Raw genomic sequence first — 18,839 nt, 5'->3', positions numbered from 1 at the left:
AAGCATAGCTACTGAGAAGTGGTCTGTGGTCCCCACCTGCAGAACCACTCCTTTATTGAGTTCGTCTTGCTAATCGCCAAAGATTTCCCCCTGTTGTCTATTCCATTTGCACAACAGTATGTGAAGTTGATTGTCAATCAGTGTTGCTTCCTAAGAGGACAGTTTGATTTCACAGAAGTTTGATCTACTTGGAGTTATATTATGTTGTTTTATGGTTCCCTTTATTTTTTCGAGCAGTGCATATTTTTTAATGAAAACCAAACCAAATATCTAGATTCATAAATATGTCACTGGTATTTGTAACACACAAAGCAGCTTGAGATCAGGTTAAAAAATGTATGAGATGTGGTTTGAAAAGCAAAAAAGAAACAGATAATTGGCAGAAGAACAAAAAATGGATCTAACACTGAAATGTTTCTGTGTACTCTCCCTTGTGTTTCCACATGTGGGCTTGTCTGTCCTCAGGCACACGTTCTGTTAGTGCTACTAACGTACATATGCTTTTAGAGGAGATGCATTAATGGGTGTGCCCTGCGTATATGCCCCCACCATACCCCATGCTTCCCCAGAGCTACTGTGGACCCTTTCAGGACAGGTGTCACTCAGCAACTGAACCCTGCTAAAGAGCAGGGACAGATCCATAACATCTATCTTACCATCTGCTGGTCAAATTCAATATGCCTTAATTATTCATACTGTGAAAGACAGGGACTATTGGGAGCGAGAAAGAACACAGATGGAATAATGTAAACGAAGGACAATGTAAAAGTGCAAAAGGCAGAGTGACAAAAAGAAGGGGCTGATTGAATGCAGATTTGATCATTCAGAGAATAGGTGGTGAAAAATAAACAAAACATCATAGCAGCATTGATGGGATTTTAAAAAATGTCATGTGTACCTAAACTGCAGGTCATCGTTGTTGCAACAAAAAAAAAAAACAAGAAAACACTGTCTGGCTCGAAAGAACACAAAGAGTAAATAAAACATTTAAAGCCACCAACGAAGGATAGTTACTGAAGCTAATGGGCAAAATCTATTATCTGTCTTAACTCCCTACACTGATTGTCATCTTACAAATTATTGAATTTCCAGTACTGATTTAATAGATAAATAAGGTTTCTGATCTATTTCATCTAAATGTGAATTTTAGCTCATCATTTAATAGTTTTTTCTTCTAATTTGCCCAATATACAGGTAGTGGCTCAAAGGGTGTAAAGGAAGACCAAAGGCACAATAAATTGAAGAAAATGCAAAGAGAAAATTGTGGGTGGGAGTACAGAAGGGGCTGATTTAATGTAGATAATAAGAGTCAGAAATGAAACATGGAAAAAAAGAGACAAAGAACGACTGAGAGCAAGCAAGAGTGCGGGATGGAGGTGAACTCTGAACTTGTGGCGAATGAGATGAAATGGGATAAGAGTAGAAAAATGACAGTGAGTCATGGCGGCCCCTCTTGCAGAGACCAGGTGAGAATAGAGTTTTCAGTATATGTATGCAGACCTCAATGCATGTGCTTAAAAACATATACTCTGATGGTAACTGCTCACATGGCTGTGAATTAGTTTAACCAGACATTAGCACATTTTTGCATATTTTTTCATCTCACTTCTTTCAGTCTTCAGACACGAATTGTATTTGGAATGAAAGAAGGTCCATTTATGTTTTTTCTGATAGACACAGATACTAGATTGGCATAGCAGTGGGGGACCTGTTTCCTTCTACCTCCTTTACGAGTGTGATTGAGGAGCATAGTGAGACAGCTGAATTTGATCTGAACTCATACTCAGACACATTTGCCCAGCATGACTATTAGAATGTTATGACAACAAATCTCTGATGCATTTTTCCTCTGTATGGTTGCACTCACTTCGACACTGCTTGTATCTGCTCTGTTTTTCATTGCAAAAAGTACATTGGTCTGGGAGAGGTGTGCAGATAGTGAATCTGTTGCAATGTTGAACTCTTCACTTTTTGATCAGCTGCATCTTCATCAGATCTAACCGGTCTAACTGAACAACCGCCATGCGTCCAAAGGAAACGTAGTTCTAGAAACAAATTGCTGCTTTTGTGCTCTCTCTGACTTCACTTACAGTTATTTATTCTAAAAATATGTCTTTCTCCTGCAGTAACAACTTCCCATCTGAGAAGTGTTAGCCCTAGCCATTAGTACTTTTTTTGTATAATGTTCACAAGCAAGATCTGATTGTTGATATCTGACCAGCAGATTGCCAATAAGGGCCGGTCAATTCCAGTCATCAGCCCATTTCTCTCTAATCATAATTAGTCTATAAACATTTTTTCAATAATTTTATCATGCTTATGTATTTACAGAGGAAAACAGAGTACCATTATAGTACAAGCTAATTCATTTTTTTTCCCCATGTTTTCACTGCTTTTCATTTTCCTTTTCAAAATGAAATTATCCAAAGGAACATATGGCTGCCTCGATTATTGATTTCCTTTCTGCAGGATTCCCCTTTATTATTTGACAATGGAGAATTCTCTTGGATAAGGGAAGATAAAAGAAAAATCTTTTCGTCAAGAAATAAATAAATGAACAAAGTTTTACTTTTGGCAAAAAATATTCTCATCTTAATTTAGTATGAATTTGGAGGAGTATGAGGGAGTAGCTGGGGGTGTCTTTTGCTCCTTTGCACAGGAGTAATTCTGTGTCTGCTGGTACCTGCGGTAGCTGCATTTTTAGATGCTCTTTTTAGTTGGCTCAAATACGTTTTCTTCCCCCACCCCCCTGATTATTTTTTTCAGTTGTGGTATATTCATCAAACTCTCCTAATTCTGTTGTATTTCAAGCATTAATTAAACTTAATTTGTTTGTGTCTCTGTTTCAACATCAAACATCTTTGTTTGCTCTCCACCACCCACGTGTGTCTGAATTCTACTTGTAGTAATATTAAATAATTAAATATCTAATTTACTTCCCTCAGCCTGCCATTTTAGTGAAAACAGAATGGTAGCCTGTGTTTTACTGCTCTTTTCGAATCAAATCCTTCAAAGTCAATTGCTGGGCTATAAAGATGGCTACTTTCAAACAGATGGGTCAGAATCAAAAATGCTTAGAGTAGTAATCATATTATTAAACTTGGATGATGTGAGAGTGTGTTGGTTGCTATTTGCTTAGATTTTAGTGTTTTTTTGCGTTCACATATTTTAACAAAAACATTCATCATGAAGCAAAAACACAACAGTGCATCTTCCACAGTAAAAACACATTAGGATTAAGGTTTGTACAAACATCCCCTGCTTACTAAAAACAAAAATATGTGCACAAACAGATTTGCCTTACTTTCATTTATACACAAATTCTCAACATAAAGTCAGGCTTCCTCAAACGTATTAATCAGATTTTGAGCGTGATGAGGGAAGGAGAGCTTTCATAAGACTCATTTTTCTGCATCAAGCCAGATGGGCAGAACTCTACTTGGGCTCCGACAAACTGTGTGACTGTAATTATAGAGTGGCTTAGATCTGGCAGGACCTGGAGTGTTTCAGACATCACCATTTCCTCCCCATCCATCACATTCAGCCAGGCAGAACTAGGCCTCAGATGCCCCGCAAAATAATCATTCCCATGTAACAGCCCTGACAGCAGCATTCATTCAATAACGCAGCTGATCAGAAATGATAATAGCAATCATGCCACTGCATATTTTAGATGCTGCAGTCTGGTTGTGTCTGTGTATATGTGTGTGTGCATGTGTGTATGTGTAAGTAAATTTACGAGAGACTATGAGCATGTTTCTCAAACGTTTCTGAGGGAAGTTAGGCGGTTATTGTACCAAAGTGGACTGAGTGTTGTTTTATATACCGTGTCCATTGACTTCAAGAAAGAGACCCGAAGGTTGACATGCAAATATACCCATTAAGTCACAGAGATTTAAGATAGCCTTTAGAGAAAAGACAGTGATCTGGCTTTTGATTACTGTCAGCAGAGGGCTTTGCAAAAAACGAGAAGCAGGGGCAAAAAGAGTTAAATTCTTATCTCTTTTCACGTCCACCTCTAAACCACTGTCCTTCCAAGACCTTGTCCTTATGAATTTTAAATGTGCATGTGTCACTTTTTCTGTCTTTCCTTTTTCTATCAAAAGAGCGCTCCTAAAATGAAGATTTATTCAAGCCTAATTATTTTAAAAATGATTCTGTGAAAGTACTCTCTCCCTGCATCAGCAAAATGTTAGGCTATCATGAATATTAAATACCCTCATTGTTGAGATGTCCATCCCAAGTAGGTAGAATGAAAAAACATTGTTGGACAAGGCCTCAACCACATTTAGTTTTCCTCTGACAGAAGAAGGGGGAGTTATTTCTGATTTAAAGAATAAAAGCATATGAGGCATATAGTAAAAATTTAGCACCCACAGAAATTATAGTAATTTGCATAAATATTCCGACCCTTTAACCTTTTTTCATATTTTGTGGCTTTACAAGCACAATGTATGATTTACACAAAGTAGTGTGTTTTCATAAAGTTTAAGGAAAATTTCACATGATTTACAAAGTTATTTACAAATTTTTATCTGAAAAGTGTGGCATGCATCTGTATTCAGCCACCTTTACTCTAATGACCCTAAATAAATGATAAAATAGACTACAGAAGTCACCCATTAACTCCACAGAGTCCACATGTGGGTAAATTAATCTCATAAATCCAGCTGTTCTATGAAGACCTTTAAAGTTTTTTATAGACCACTACTGAACAAAACACAACATAAAAACCAAGGAAAAAACCAAAAAGAAAGTCATTGTTGAAAGCAAACCAAAAAAGCCACAGGCTAAATGGGGAAACATGAAGGAACGTGATTTGCTCAGATGAGACCAAATTTTAACTCTCTACCATACATGTTAAGCAAAGTCTATTCTGGAAGATGAAATTACCCTAAACACATTTCCCACATAATGGAGGCAGCATTATGCTATAAGAATACTTCTCTTCAGCAGAGACAAGGAGGTTGGATAAAACTAAATCCAGGACCAAGACTTGAGACAGGCTCAAAGTGTCACCATGCAGCAGGACAACCACCCCTAGTCACACAGCCAGAGCTACATTTGAATGGGTTAGATCAAACCATATCCATGTATTAGAATGGCACAATCATAGTGAAGACCAAGATGCAATTGAGAATCTGCTCCAAGACATTAAAGTTGATGTTCTCAGATTCACTCTATCAGTCTGACTGAGCTTGAGCTGCAAGAAAAAGTGGTAAAACAAATTATGCAGCTAGTAAAAACACACCCTAAAAGACCTACAGTTGTTATTGCAGCAAATAGTGGTTTTAAAAAGTATTGACTCAGGGAGACTGAGTCAATACCTAAATTTTTAAACAATTAAAAAAATTATTTATCCTTGACCTTCCAATTGACAATTACGCACTACATTGTGTTGGTCTATCACCTTAAAGTCCAGTAAAATGCATTAACAATTGTGAATAAAACAAGTAAAAATTTTAAACAGTTCAAGGGGTATGGGTACTTTTGCAAAGCACTGAATCCAGGAATTTTTAAAGAAGCACATTGAAAAGAAAAATATTGCCTTCCATTTATATTGAAGGCTGAGGTCAAAGTTGTAAACTGCATCAGGGAACATGGTCGGTGCTGTGGTTGATCATTTTTGCTTACTCAATACATCTTTTTTTACAAGGCCTGCAGTAAAAGGATATACTTTCTCTGGCACAGTTGCCTGGCCATTCAACAAACATTTCCCAGACACTCTTGTATTATTTAGAATGGCATTTCACAGATCTTTCCTACCAGAGGCGCTTTAAATGTAGAAATACTCTGAGTTGTTCATTGCCCATCTGTGTTCAGTTTGCCTGAGCATGTAGCTGAATTAACTGGCGCTGACGGATTTGAAAAGTAGTCCTAGAGCGCGACTCCACCAAGCTTCAGACAGCAGACTAGAGGTTAAAGATCAGCCAAGTAGATGCATACCTATTCAGGCTTCCGTGTCAATTGAAATAGCTGAGACTGAAGGATGAGCTAAAAGTTGTCAAGCCCTGCCTATATGTTAGTGTAGTTTTGCTACAAATTTAAGGTGTATTACTCATTTAATCTCATCATCTGCAAAGAAAGAGCAAGAATAAAATGGATTTCCATAAACCAAACTGTTCAGTTTAAGTACAACATTAAGGCCGCCATTGAAGACCCACAGTGCTATGAAAAAGTATTCCCCCCTCTTTAAGGTTTCTTTTCTTCTGCTTTTTGTCTTGCAAGTTTTGAGATTGCCCAACAAATTTTAATATAACCGGAGGAAATGCAAAAAGCTGTTTCAGATGATTTAATGTATTTAGTTAAAAAGGCTATCCAAACCAACCTGCTTCTATATGAAAGGTAATTGCCCTCCATACCTAATAACTTTTCAAGATACTTTTGGTCCCAACTATTGCCATTACACATTTGCAATAACTGGCAACAGTACTTCCATTGGGCTTAAGTCTGGAGTTTGACTTGGCCAATGCAAACCGTGACTTTGTTTTTTTTTTGTTTTTTTTTTGAGACATTAGATGTGGATTTACTGTTGTGCTTTGGACCATCGTCCTGCTAAATAACCCAGCTAAGCTTGAGCTTAAGGTCACAAACTGAAGGTTAGATATTCTTCTTCTGGATGTTCTATTAGACAGCAAAATTTGTCGATCTTTCAATTACTTTAAATAATCTAGGTTGTAAAGCTGCAACTTGTAGGACTTGTAGATTTAGGACACCGCCACCATGTTTTATACCACTTTTTTTCTCACAAGTTCTCCAAAAGGGATTTAACTTATCCATGTGGGCAGTTGCAAAATAGTTTTGGCATAACTATAGATGTGAATTCTCCAGCAGCTTTGAGTTTTGTTTTAAAACAGTAACTTACAGTAACCTTTAGTAAATTGTATAAACGGTCATACGTGAACTAATTGGCAAAGCAGCTTCTGGGACCACAGCCATGGTTTACAACATGAAGTCCGGTACAAGCTGTTCTGGAACTTTCAAAATAAATTGCATTAACCTACTTCCGGCACAGGGGTACTTCCCATGATGCCACTGTCAGTATTAAAGCACCCCATTCCAAGGAATCGATCACTCGGTGACGACCGGGACAGGAGGGACACGCGCTAATGTCCCTTTGCAGGCAAACAGACATAACTCTTCAACTGGATCCAAGGGTGTCATACGATCATTGATCAGATGCACTGAGTTAAGTACGAATGAATTACTGTCTGAGTATCCGGTATTCATTCATGAACAGGCTGATTAAGGTCCAAGCGTTGCTTGACTTTCTCTCTGAGATCTACAGAAAGCAAACTGTTTCCAGAGAATTCCCTGCAGAGACCTTGTCTCTACGACGCCGAGTGGAACAGTTTCCCGGTCTGAAAGGAGGACAATGGCACCGCATCACCGTGGTTACGGCAGTTAACGTGCAGTGTGGTCAGCGGACAGAGCGAGCCGCCCAGCCACTGCTCCGGAGGTTAGCTGTAGCTAACCTTTTGTTCACAGAGTTTCTTCAAACTTCGTCGTCGCACGGGCAACTTTCCCTCAGCACGGTTTATGAGAGGTTAAGGGTTTGGGCAGAGAGATAGAAGTATTTAGAATGAAATAATCAAAACGTTTTTCATTTTATGAAGTTTGGTTTGGTTTGTGAAACTGCTATCTTACTGCTAGCGGGCTGTCTGCAGCACACATGCTCAGTTTTGTGTTCTGTGTTTTGAAAGTTAAGAAAAACTTTATTTAAAGGGCGATTTTCAACACAGAAGATTGATCATAACGCGCCGTCCGCACTTATGCATTTTAACACTTTTATTAACGGTATTTTCAAGGTGTGTGTTTGATTCTGGTGCTAAGCTATCAGCTTGTTTGTTAGCTTTAACTGCTAACAGCTAAAAACACGTGCTGAGCAAATAGCCCATTTCTCCAGAAAGATTTGTTTATTTTCCAAAATATTTCCTTAAATATTTTACTATTTCCTTAACAAGATTTCTTTAAATATTATTTTAATAAACAAAGGCAGCTAATGAGACACCGTTGAGAATTAGTCATCCAGAAGGTTGGTTTTATTCAGCAGATCATTCTTTAAAACAGTATTTTATTAAAATAATATTTTATCTGATCTTGCATTGTGAATGGTTTTCTAAAGGTATGCTGATTATTGCCTAAGTTGGTTCAAAGACTAACTTCACTTCACTTCCAGATTCTTCAAGATAATCCTTGGTTCTCAAACATAAACATTGCATGGTAATGTTGCATCACTCTTTTGGTCATGGTTTTAACCATCTTTAATCCACTTGTTTATATTGTACATAGCCCATTAGTCGTCCTTACTCTTTAATTCTGCTTGGTAGTTAGTTGGATTGTTTTAGCATAGTGAAGAGTTTGTTGACTGAAATATGTTTGACTTTGAGTTGACTTATTTTTGCTAATTAATTCTTGTATCTGAATAAATTGTGTGAATTCATTCCATGTGTGTGCAGAGTTTTACTGTTCAATAATGTCAGAGCTCGTCTCACACCTTTTCGATTTTGTCCTAATACCACCACCTTACTAGGCTGGTATTCACAGGACAACCCTTAACAGACCGAAATATTATTTGATAAAATATTTAGGTATTAATATTAGATATTAAATTATATATTCAGATTCATAGTCACAACACAGCCCAGAAATTACATTAGGATCTAAGTTTATCCTCTTCTTAAATCTAATGTCTAATCGCCAAATGTAATGATTTTGTCCAGTTGCTGCCATGTCCTTTCCAACTGATTCATGTGCCCAGCTTATTTTGCCTTTTTTATTCTAGGTGTTATGCCCATGTTCTGAATGGTCAGTTCTCCCAGCTGTGACTGTACATGGAAGTATCCAGCCCATTACTGGATGATGCAATCTTTTGGAGCTAGACTTCAGCATACTGAGCTGTTCTGTGTTATTTTACTTTTTGATAGTGATGGAAAGAGATCATTGTGATGAGTGTTTTTGTGAAGGCAGAATGCCAGAGTAACAGTGAGCTGAGGCTGTGGAATGGGTAACACACTCCTGAAAATCTGGATGAATTCTGTTTTTCTTTCCCACTCTGTCTCTTCCATTGCTCCACCCTCTCTTCTCCAGCTAGCTAGCTGTCACCGGTTATTAACACAACATTAAGTGGTCTGTGAATCCATAGCTCCTGCAACTCTTTGCTACTTAATGCCCATAAAAGAGAGCTGCTGAGCACACACACACACAAATGTGTCATAGGTTAATCAGATGGCATCTCTTGAGTGCATTGGAGAAGCTTAATGTTGGCCTTCATTATCCATTGATAAGCCAGTTTTGTTAGTTGTTTGTGCCTCCTTTGTTATTCCATCTACCTAAAGCAATGTACTAACACTGCTGACACACCTGCTGCAAGAGGCAACCATTACCATGCTTGGTTTGAAAGCATCACCTTAACTTTTCCGATTATATGCTTCCTAAAATTGTGGTCAAATTTCCCAGTTTTCATCTGTCCATGAAACTTTTCTCTTAATAAGGCTTTGGGCTTGTCACTGTAAGAAGCTCAAACGTTTAGTCATGCTCAACAGTGTTGATTTTGGAGCAGGGATGTTTATTCTTGGTCAGCACACTTTCAGTGTGTCCCAATATAAAACTTAGCTTAACTGTGGACAGTTCCATCATCTTCCAGATGAAGATAGGCTCGGGCCTTGGTAGTTAGTGAGTTTTACCCAAACATGCTAGCCAATTCCCCTTCATCCGAGAGTGGGCGTTTAGGTCAAATGGTTCAAACGTTTACACAAGTGGTTGTTGAAACAGTAAAATTATCCCAAACACACATCAAATTTGCTTTTCAAATGGATAAAGCAGGCTAGCATTAAGCTTTTAGCATGGCCCTAATTTCAAATCGTATGTGAATTTGTGAATAATGATTAAAAGCTAGACATATGGCAGACATTTACCTGATACTAGTGGTAGTGTATGTATGTATATATAGATAGATATTTGTTCTTATGTTGTTCTTAAGATTTTGACCATGTGTGGATTAGAAACAAAAATTATAATAATTATTCAAATTCATTATGAAAGCTCCAAAATTAATATGGTAATAATGTCAATGAATGATATATGTAAACTTCTTACTCGCACTGTTGCATTCCACCTTGCACGTTTCTATGATTTTAATTTTATGCACTAGAAACTAAATGAAGACATTTAACGTTGTTTTCCCACCTTTTTGTCCTCTCAGCATGTTTGTTAAAATTTCAGAGCCCTTACTGAAAAGAATCTGCACACAAATCTCTGGCATATGAACTCATGGATTAAAGTAACTGGCAAAAAGCAAACTTCACAGAGATACACCAAAGACCCAGAATTCAATGCATTTTTACATTTTCACCATGCGACCCCTATCCTCCTCTATTTTGTCTTACCCGACTATAATAAAAAAGACCATTTTCTCTTATCTCCTCAACTTATCAGACACTCACACCCAACATTTATCACAAGCTGATACATACAATGTCATATGACTCTAAATTTTTCATTATGCTGTATATAGTATAAGCACAAATAGTTCCAAGAAGTGAGTCTCCAGTTAGATCCCTGCCTTGCCTTGTCCGTTTACCTTGCTTTCCTTTAACACAATTTCTCATATCATTTTCTTTAAGAAATATGTAGATACAGTCAGCATAAATCTTTTCTGTAGTTTTTAATGCTTGGAATAAATATACACAGTTTAGTCCTTGAGCTGTTTCATACACAAATTATTAAAGAAGAAATGGATCCAAGAAACAGAGAATTCCATTATCTTTAAGGTGACAGGTGATAATGCCTTCTCCTTTTTGGGGTCAAAGAGATGTCAGATAGAGACATTTGATTTGAATAATGTAAAGGACTGGAGGGAAAAGCAATAACAAAGAAATGCCTTGGTGTGACAAGGTCATGGTCTTTGCATGACTGTTCCTGGGTTCTAAATGCATGCGACGAGGGTCCTTTAGTGTAAAGGAATTTACATAGACACCGAAGAACACAGAAAAATGTCAATACCCACAGTAATCAAATGATTTGGACCCACACAAGCAGAAATGTGGCAGGTATCCTCAAGCTTTTGGTAGCAAAACAAGATACAGAAAATCAATATCTTGTCGTTAAACTATTAAATTACAAACACTACTCTCTCCGAGTACAATGGTGTAAACAGTGTAGAAATGGAAACCGCTAAAGGGATGAGGCGAAAGTGTGTCACAGAGTCTGTTATCTGCTTAATAAGCAGGGCTCCTGTAATAGTTTGACTTGTGTTTGACACAATGGTGGCGCTGAATATCTAGTGAGTAGGAAATAAAAAAATTTATTTCATTATTATGTGAGCCAATGAATTTCCAGACAGATTGTGGATGGGCATTATTGGAGACGCCTCAGGCCTCTTTCTGGCGTGAAATATGGTGGTCATTTGGCTAGACGAGAGGCGGTGAGGACCCCCTCCTAGACCAGAGCAGACGGATGCAGAGGAGCCTAGGGCTGGCTGTATTAATGAACAGGCAGTGCTGAAAGGGACAGGTTCCTGTAATGCTGATGAATGGTCATTACAGAGCAGAGATGGAAGAAGAGAGCGGAAGGGAAAGAGAGAAGAGGGGGGAGGAGAGTGGAGTAAAGTGGGCACCGAGGGAGCTGTGTTGAGAAAAAAAAGGCTTTAATTTGTACCTCAGATTTCTGTAAACTCATTTATCATGTCTGCAGTTTCACTGTTCATCATGCATCTTCTCACTCTACCCTGTACTTGCCCTCACTTGGTTTGTACCTTCCTGTTTTTCTCTGAATATGTTCTTTGCACCAAATAGTTTCATCATCTACACTGACATCGGAGGGCTCACATCTATTTCGTTCCAGTAATCTCACGTCATTTCATAGAATTATCGAACAGGACGTCTGGGTCTTTACTTTAGCTTGACTCGTTTTTGGGAATATGTGTGGAGAGCTGATATTTATTCTCTGCTCTATTAAGCCTGATTGAGCAGGTGGGTCTTTAAAGGTCAGAGGAAGGAGGAAGCACCAGGAGATGTATGCACACCAGTAACATGAACTGACTCTAGGTCCACTCCTTCTGCTCTAGATCTCATTAACTTCTCCTCTCCTCCAGGTATTTGGATCTTTGGTATGGAAGAATTTGAAGAAAGAGTTATCTTAACCAATCTGTTGTATCTAACCAGAGTAAAAGCAATAGAGTTAGTGATGAAATCATCAGAGGGGTAGACGGCAGATTGCAGGATCCATGTTTAAACTGATTTTAGCTATTTAAATCAACTCAAACTGAAAATGCTCTTACCAGTAGGATGTTAGTAGATATTGAACTATTGGTAGTCTAAACTACCACAAGAGATCAATGTTAAATGTGCTGCTGTTTTTTTAGACGAACGTTCATGTTGTCACACAAAAGAATGTGTGCTGAGGCAGACTAATAAGCTACTATTCATCACTCAACTGTATAAATGTGTAATCACCAAAAGTGGGGAAAAGCTTTGGATGTTTTGTGATAGGCTGCCACTTTCGCAATAATAGCAACTTCCTGTGCTTTTCCAAATTGTTCCTGTGGACTGAGAAGTTGAGAGAGACCTACAAAAGCACAGGAATGTACCATTTTTGTTGTCATTGGACAGCCTGTCGCAAAAGATGAAGATGTTTCTTCTACTAATGGCGATCTTAGATTTATATGGTGACCTCAAAAGTCGTAGCTGATAAGGTGGATTAATGCACACAGCAACTTTAGCACACATACTTTTGTAAAGTGACACAAACATTGCTCAGTTTAGATAAACAGTGGCAGGTTTGACAACGGTCCCTTGTGGAAGTGTAGATATTTAACATTAGTTGTTTTAGCTGATTTTTATTGTTTAAAGCAACTGTCACCAGTGAGATACAACAGAATACTAATGGATATACAACGTATAAACCTTCCAAAGGGGACATTCTACTTTACTTTACCAAACAATTTCTGTGAAAGTACATTTCCGGCTGGCTGTATTGTCCTGTGATCCGCAACTGCTCAGTCTTTACAAATCTTAGCCTTGCAAGGGTAGAGTAAAGGTTTGGATTTATTTTGTGATAGGCTGTCCCTTGTGTAAAGACATTGAAGATTGTTTGTTCCAATGCTTATCAAGGTCCTGTGGTTTTTTTGACTGATCAGTCATGAGAGACCCACAACAGCACAGGAACATCTCCAATGTTGTTACAGCTGAACAATTCTGCAGATACTGTTTAGCTGAGAAATCCACGACAAAGTGGCAAAAGTTTTGTTAACATTGGTTAACAAACAGGCAGAAAGGGTGCCCTATTTAAGCCGATTATAGCAATTAAAACAGCTGGAATGAAAAATGTGGGCTGTGGTGTTAATAGTTGATTTAATTAGTGAATAAATTCATACTTTTGACAGAGAATGTTGCTAAATTTGTTGTTTTCACAACTGAACAACATCCATATTACTATGTGAGAATACTGTATATAAGCAATGCTTATGGAATTTGATGCGACACACAACGACATGGAAGATAGTTCATTTTGGTTCTTTTCAAGGTATCTTGTGAGTCTTCTTTTTGCCAGAAAAGTTTTCAAATGCCTATGAGACCTGGAAAACAGTTTGTTGTGAAGATGTGGATGTTTAATATTTGCAAACACAACACTGTACCCTATGGATACAAACACTTTCAGTGTTTGTGTTGTTTTAAATTGCTAAAATCAACTAAAAGAGGTTCCCTCCATTCTAAAATCAAAACAATTTCTTTAAGTCATCAAGTATGCTCATTTCTTGTTTTTATCTTATACATTAAAAACAATTTTAGAAATCGAACCATAGATCTCTGTTTTGAACAAGTTTATCATGACTAACTTTCATACCAGTATTAGAACCTTTTCTGAATGCAAGTTGTAGATGAAAAGCTTCTTCGTGTTTGTGATTTCTCCCCCCAGTTTTCAATGATTCCAGCCAAATGTTAATGGCATATTTTCATCACGATTTGGTGCACTGAGTTAACCACCTAAGGGCCTTCTGATGCGCATCCAACACACTTTCTGGGTCACACCTGCAAGAAATGGCCTACAGCGTATCTCAGCTCTGTCTGCACACAAGTGCCTCTCCATCAGATGGGCTCTTGGCTGCCATGTAGACTGTCTCTGTCTAATTGTAATTCACCAGTGCATAATCTAAAATTGGTTACACACTGTAGTTTTAATGCATTAACTCAGTGCCCAGCATCACTTAGCATAGATGGCACATAGCAGTGCAACCACGGTAATTACTCAGTTATTGCTGATGCAGTGGGAGTACATATACTATAGCTATGAGCACACTTAAAGAACTTGACAGTGGCATTTTGCTGTAGCCACACTTAGGCAGTTGTTTATTACTCCAAGAAAAGGTGACATTTGTGCATCCTCAAAAGATGAATAAGCCTCATCACTCAGTTGCCCCATGCATTTTTGTTAATCTAGTAAGAAAACTCCTTAGGGGAAGGTTGTGATATGTGCACAAATTCTCTGCAGCTCAGCCAATACAAACAGAAAAATTAAAGAAAAAAAAGCATCACAGCTCGATCAAAGATAATTACTAACCCACCACGTACAATTCTCTTTCTCTTTCTGTAGTGGGAGGAGGTGAGTGGCTATGATGAAAACCTCAACACTATCAGGACCTACCAAGTCTGCAATGTATTCGAGCCCAGCCAAAACAACTGGCTCCTCACCACCTTTATTGATCGCCGTGGTGCGCAGCGCATCTATGTGGAGATAAGATTCACTGTACGTGACTGCAGCTCCATTCCAAATGTCCCTGGCTCCTGCAAAGAGACGTTTAATCTCTACTACTATGAAACTGATTCTGTCATTGCCACCAAAGGAACAGCCTTCTGGATGGAGGCCCCCTACCTCAAGGTGGACACTATTGCTGCAGATGAAAGTTTCTCTCAGGTGGACTTTGGCGGGCGCCTAATGAAGGTCAACACAGAAGTGCGCAGCTTTGGCCCGCTTTCTAAAAACGGCTTCTACTTGGCCTTTCAGGACTACGGCGCCTGCATGTCTCTGCTGTCCGTCAGGGTGTTTTTTAAGAAGTGCCCGAGTGTGGTCCAAAACTTTGCAATCTTTCCAGAGACCATGACAGGGGCAGAAAGCACCTCCCTTGTCATTGCCAGAGGAATCTGCATCCCAAACTCAGAAGAAGTAGATGTCCCGATAAAGCTCTACTGTAATGGAGATGGAGAGTGGATGGTTCCCATTGGTAGCTGCACATGCAAGGCCGGCTTTGAACCTGACAATGGCAACGTTTGTCGTGGTAAGAAGAAAATGCATTCCTTCATCTTAAAATGCTTTAGTTGTTGCAGTGCCTTGCAAAAGTATTTATACCCCTTAAACTTTTTCATGTTTTGTCATGTTACTGCCTCTACTTTCATTGTGTTTTTAGCCACATGATTTCCAAAATATTTATACATAAAATAAATCTGAAAAGTGTAACTTTCATTAGTATTTTGCCCCCTTTACTTTTATAACCCTTCATAAAATCCAGTGCAGCCATTTGTAGTAATTGATAAATATAGTCCACCTGTGTGTAATTTATCCTCAGCACCAATACACCTCTTTTGCATCAGAGGTTTGCTAGAGAGCATTTATAAACAAAAAGCATCACAAAGACCAATAAACACATTAGACAGGTCGGGATAAAGTTGAGGAAAGCATAAAGCTGTTTAATCTATTATCCAAAATGGGAAACAGTATGGCAAAGCTGGCTTTTGTAAAAGAGCAACAAGAAAGCCAAAGATCCACACCACAGGTGGGAGAATCGTTTAACAGGACTGTTAACAGGACAAGCACTCTGCAAATCTGATGTTTATTGAAGGGTGGCTAGAAGAAAGCCATAAGACATCCTGTTTGTTGTTTGCTACAAGCCATGTAGGGGAAACATGTGGAAGCAGATTCTCAGGCCAGATGACATTATTCAAATGCATGCCACACTTTTCAGAATTTCATATGTTGAAAATAAGTAAAACATTTGAAAATTATGTGGTCTTTGACTTCCACTTCACAGATATGCTCTTTTTGTGTTGGTCTATCCTAACAAGTAACACTAATGTTTATAGTTGTAATGTGACAAAATGAAAGAAGTTAGAAGACTATAAATACATTTGCAAGGCATTGCTTGTAAGTGTATTGCTTTGGCTTACTTGGTACAGCCTCTTAATTATGTATAAAAAACTGGCATATTTTTCTTTCTATACTTGCATGGGTGTACCTTAGATCACAGGTTTTCCATATCACAGGAAAGGCTGAGTTGATTATGTCACATGTTTTGTTGAGCATGATGTGCTGTACTTTTTCCCTTTAGTACATCTACCCCCAGAGTACTAAATATCAAATTAGCGTCACCTCCTAATCTCTAGCAAATGCCAGCCTTTTGTGTAACCTACTTCACAGATGGTAAGAGCTGTGACTCTGCCTCAGCATAATGTGTGAAAACGGAGTTCTAAGGAATAGATAATTACTTGAACCACAAGTGAAGATTAATGTGGGTTTTTGGTTCAAGTTGTCACTTGGTGGGTATGTGTCCTCCATTGCACCTCTAGACTGTGCACCTTGTTATTTCAACACACTCACGAACACACATACGAACCGAAAATTTGCTCAAGGTGTCTGGTGATAATATTGGTGGCTTGGGGCTCTCAGCGTGGTGCATTATTGGGTTGGTGTGCCTCAGGAGGCTAGTTGGAGAGTATGTGGAGCCCAGATAAGATTGATTGACGCCCATCTGCTCTGATCAATAAACAGATATAAGAATGCCACATATCTACAAAGCACATGGTGTGTGACTGTGTCCACTGTATCCTTCCAGAATTACTTTGTTTCCTAAGCTAACCAACCCCTAATACCAACTTACCGAAGACTCTTTATATAGAGGGTAAGGTTTGTGTAATACCAAAATGTAGTTGTTTAGATCAGAATTTTCATATAAAAAAGAAAATGTTGTGGGAGTGCAATAGAGTATTACCTTTTGCCCTGTAAAAGCATTTATTATTGACCATATCTTTTTTTATTTTTTCCTTTTCACCCACGATTCCTAAGCATTTTACATAAAAACAGTAAAGTGTTTGAGTTTTATTTGTCAAAAGAGATTATTGCTGTTCTTGTTAATTTGGAACATCTACTGTATAATACAAACGTGTATGTACAAATAGGGGTGCTCCAATAGATTTAGAGCTCGAAAATCTCTTTGATCCACATAGAACATCTGTCTTTTTGCTAAATTCATAGAGCGATTTGATTTTTTTCCACAAATATTTTTTGCTGTGATACTGCACAGTGGTGATGGTGGTGATGTTATAAGCACTTTTACCTTGCAGCTAGAAGGTGCTGGGTTCGAAGCTCGGCCTGGGGTCTTTCTGCAAGGAAAGACCCCAGCATGTTTGCATGTTTCCCCTATACAGGGATAGTTTCAGACTTTTAGGTATAAATTTGTGCCTGCATGGCTGTTTGTCCTGTCTGTCTCTCTGTTATCCTGGGATGGACTGGCGACCGGTCCAGTTTGTGCCTTGTGCTCCACCCAATGACTACTGAAGATAAGCAATAGTGCCCCTGCGACCCTGCAAGGATAAACGGTTATAGACAATAGATGGCTGGATTGTTTTTTCTATTAACAAACAGCATGTGGAGATGAGGTTATTACAGAATATATAATTTTATTCAAAGCTGACTAAAATTTTAATAGAAACAATTTAACTTGCAAATAGCAAACATGCAAAGAAAGTATAAATATCTAAAATAAGAAAGAGTGTTCTGTCTATCTTTGTCACTCATAACCATCTCGCTCTCTGGAGATTTGCATGAAATATGTTTCAGTCTCTTCTGCACTAAGTAAACCCCACCAGTAGCAGCAATACCCCCCATCTTACACTATGTAGTATGTTTATGATCTTGTAATCCATTATTAAATTAAGTAAAAATATATTCCAAAATTTCTTGAGCAAACTGGGTACTAAGGGACAGCAGTCCATCGGTATATGTTTGTGGAATGCTTTATCTGTTACTATTTGGTATGAATAAAAAAAGAAAATCCATCCATCCATCCATCCCTCCATCCATCCCTCAATCCATCCATCCATCCATCCATCCATCCATCCATCACTTACATGCCAACTCAACACTTTGTCTGTTTTTTTATTATAATGGAAGAAATCTCAGTACAAACAGAAATGGAATTGATTTCAAGTAAAACATGTACACTTGACCGAACTAGCTATCAGTGTTGGATATTGCCTTGAAAACAATAAGACTTTATAGTTCTAAATAGCTCAGCTGGAAATCAAAATAGAAAAGTTATTGCTTCTGTTTTGACTTATGACAAACATTTTACAGCATTTTAACCTTGCAGTTTGCCTGTCTTGACCAACAGTTTAATCTGGAAGTCATGTTTTCTATGGTAACAAACCCTATTATTGTTGAGTGTGTGAAAATAACCTTGAGGTGCTGAAACAACATAAAGTTTGATGGGTGGCAAGCTAATGGTAAAATAACTGCATTGAAATGTCCAATGACAGAAACTTTCTAACAGACAAACATTTAATGCCTGAATAAGATGCAGTATCTTATAAAATATGTACTTAAAATGGAGAAAGGCAAATAAAATTAGGTACCAGCACATGTTGGTACCTGATTGCACTTTTTTCATGTATTAATTAGTGACATTTAGTGTGATGTGTATTTGTGGTACCTGCTATCAGCTAGGCAAAGATGCCATGTAGCGATGTTGTGCTATGCAACAATGATGCCAGCATGCCACTCTCATTACTAGCTCCCCAGCTCCCACACAAGCCATTTGGGTGTGCCCTCATCTTTTCCGCCTCTGCCTT

General features: G+C 38.2%; 1 protein-coding gene across 2 annotated transcripts in view; it reads left to right on the top strand.

The window, feature by feature from the left end:
• Positions 1-18,839, top strand: part of LOC124869964 (ephrin type-B receptor 1-B) — a 285,573-nt gene that overhangs the window by 95,397 nt on the left and 171,337 nt on the right. For both annotated transcript variants that reach the window (XM_047368261.1, XM_047368260.1), the window contains exon 3: positions 14,593-15,274. In XM_047368261.1, coding sequence (XP_047224217.1) covers positions 14,593-15,274 — 682 coding nt within the window. The remainder of the gene's footprint in view (positions 1-14,592; positions 15,275-18,839) is intronic.

This window comes from Girardinichthys multiradiatus, chromosome 6 (genome assembly GCF_021462225.1).
Source record: "Girardinichthys multiradiatus isolate DD_20200921_A chromosome 6, DD_fGirMul_XY1, whole genome shotgun sequence".
NCBI lineage: Eukaryota > Metazoa > Chordata > Actinopteri > Cyprinodontiformes > Goodeidae > Girardinichthys > Girardinichthys multiradiatus.
Note: the sequence above shows the minus strand (reverse complement) of the source record. Positions and strands in the feature narration are given on the sequence as shown.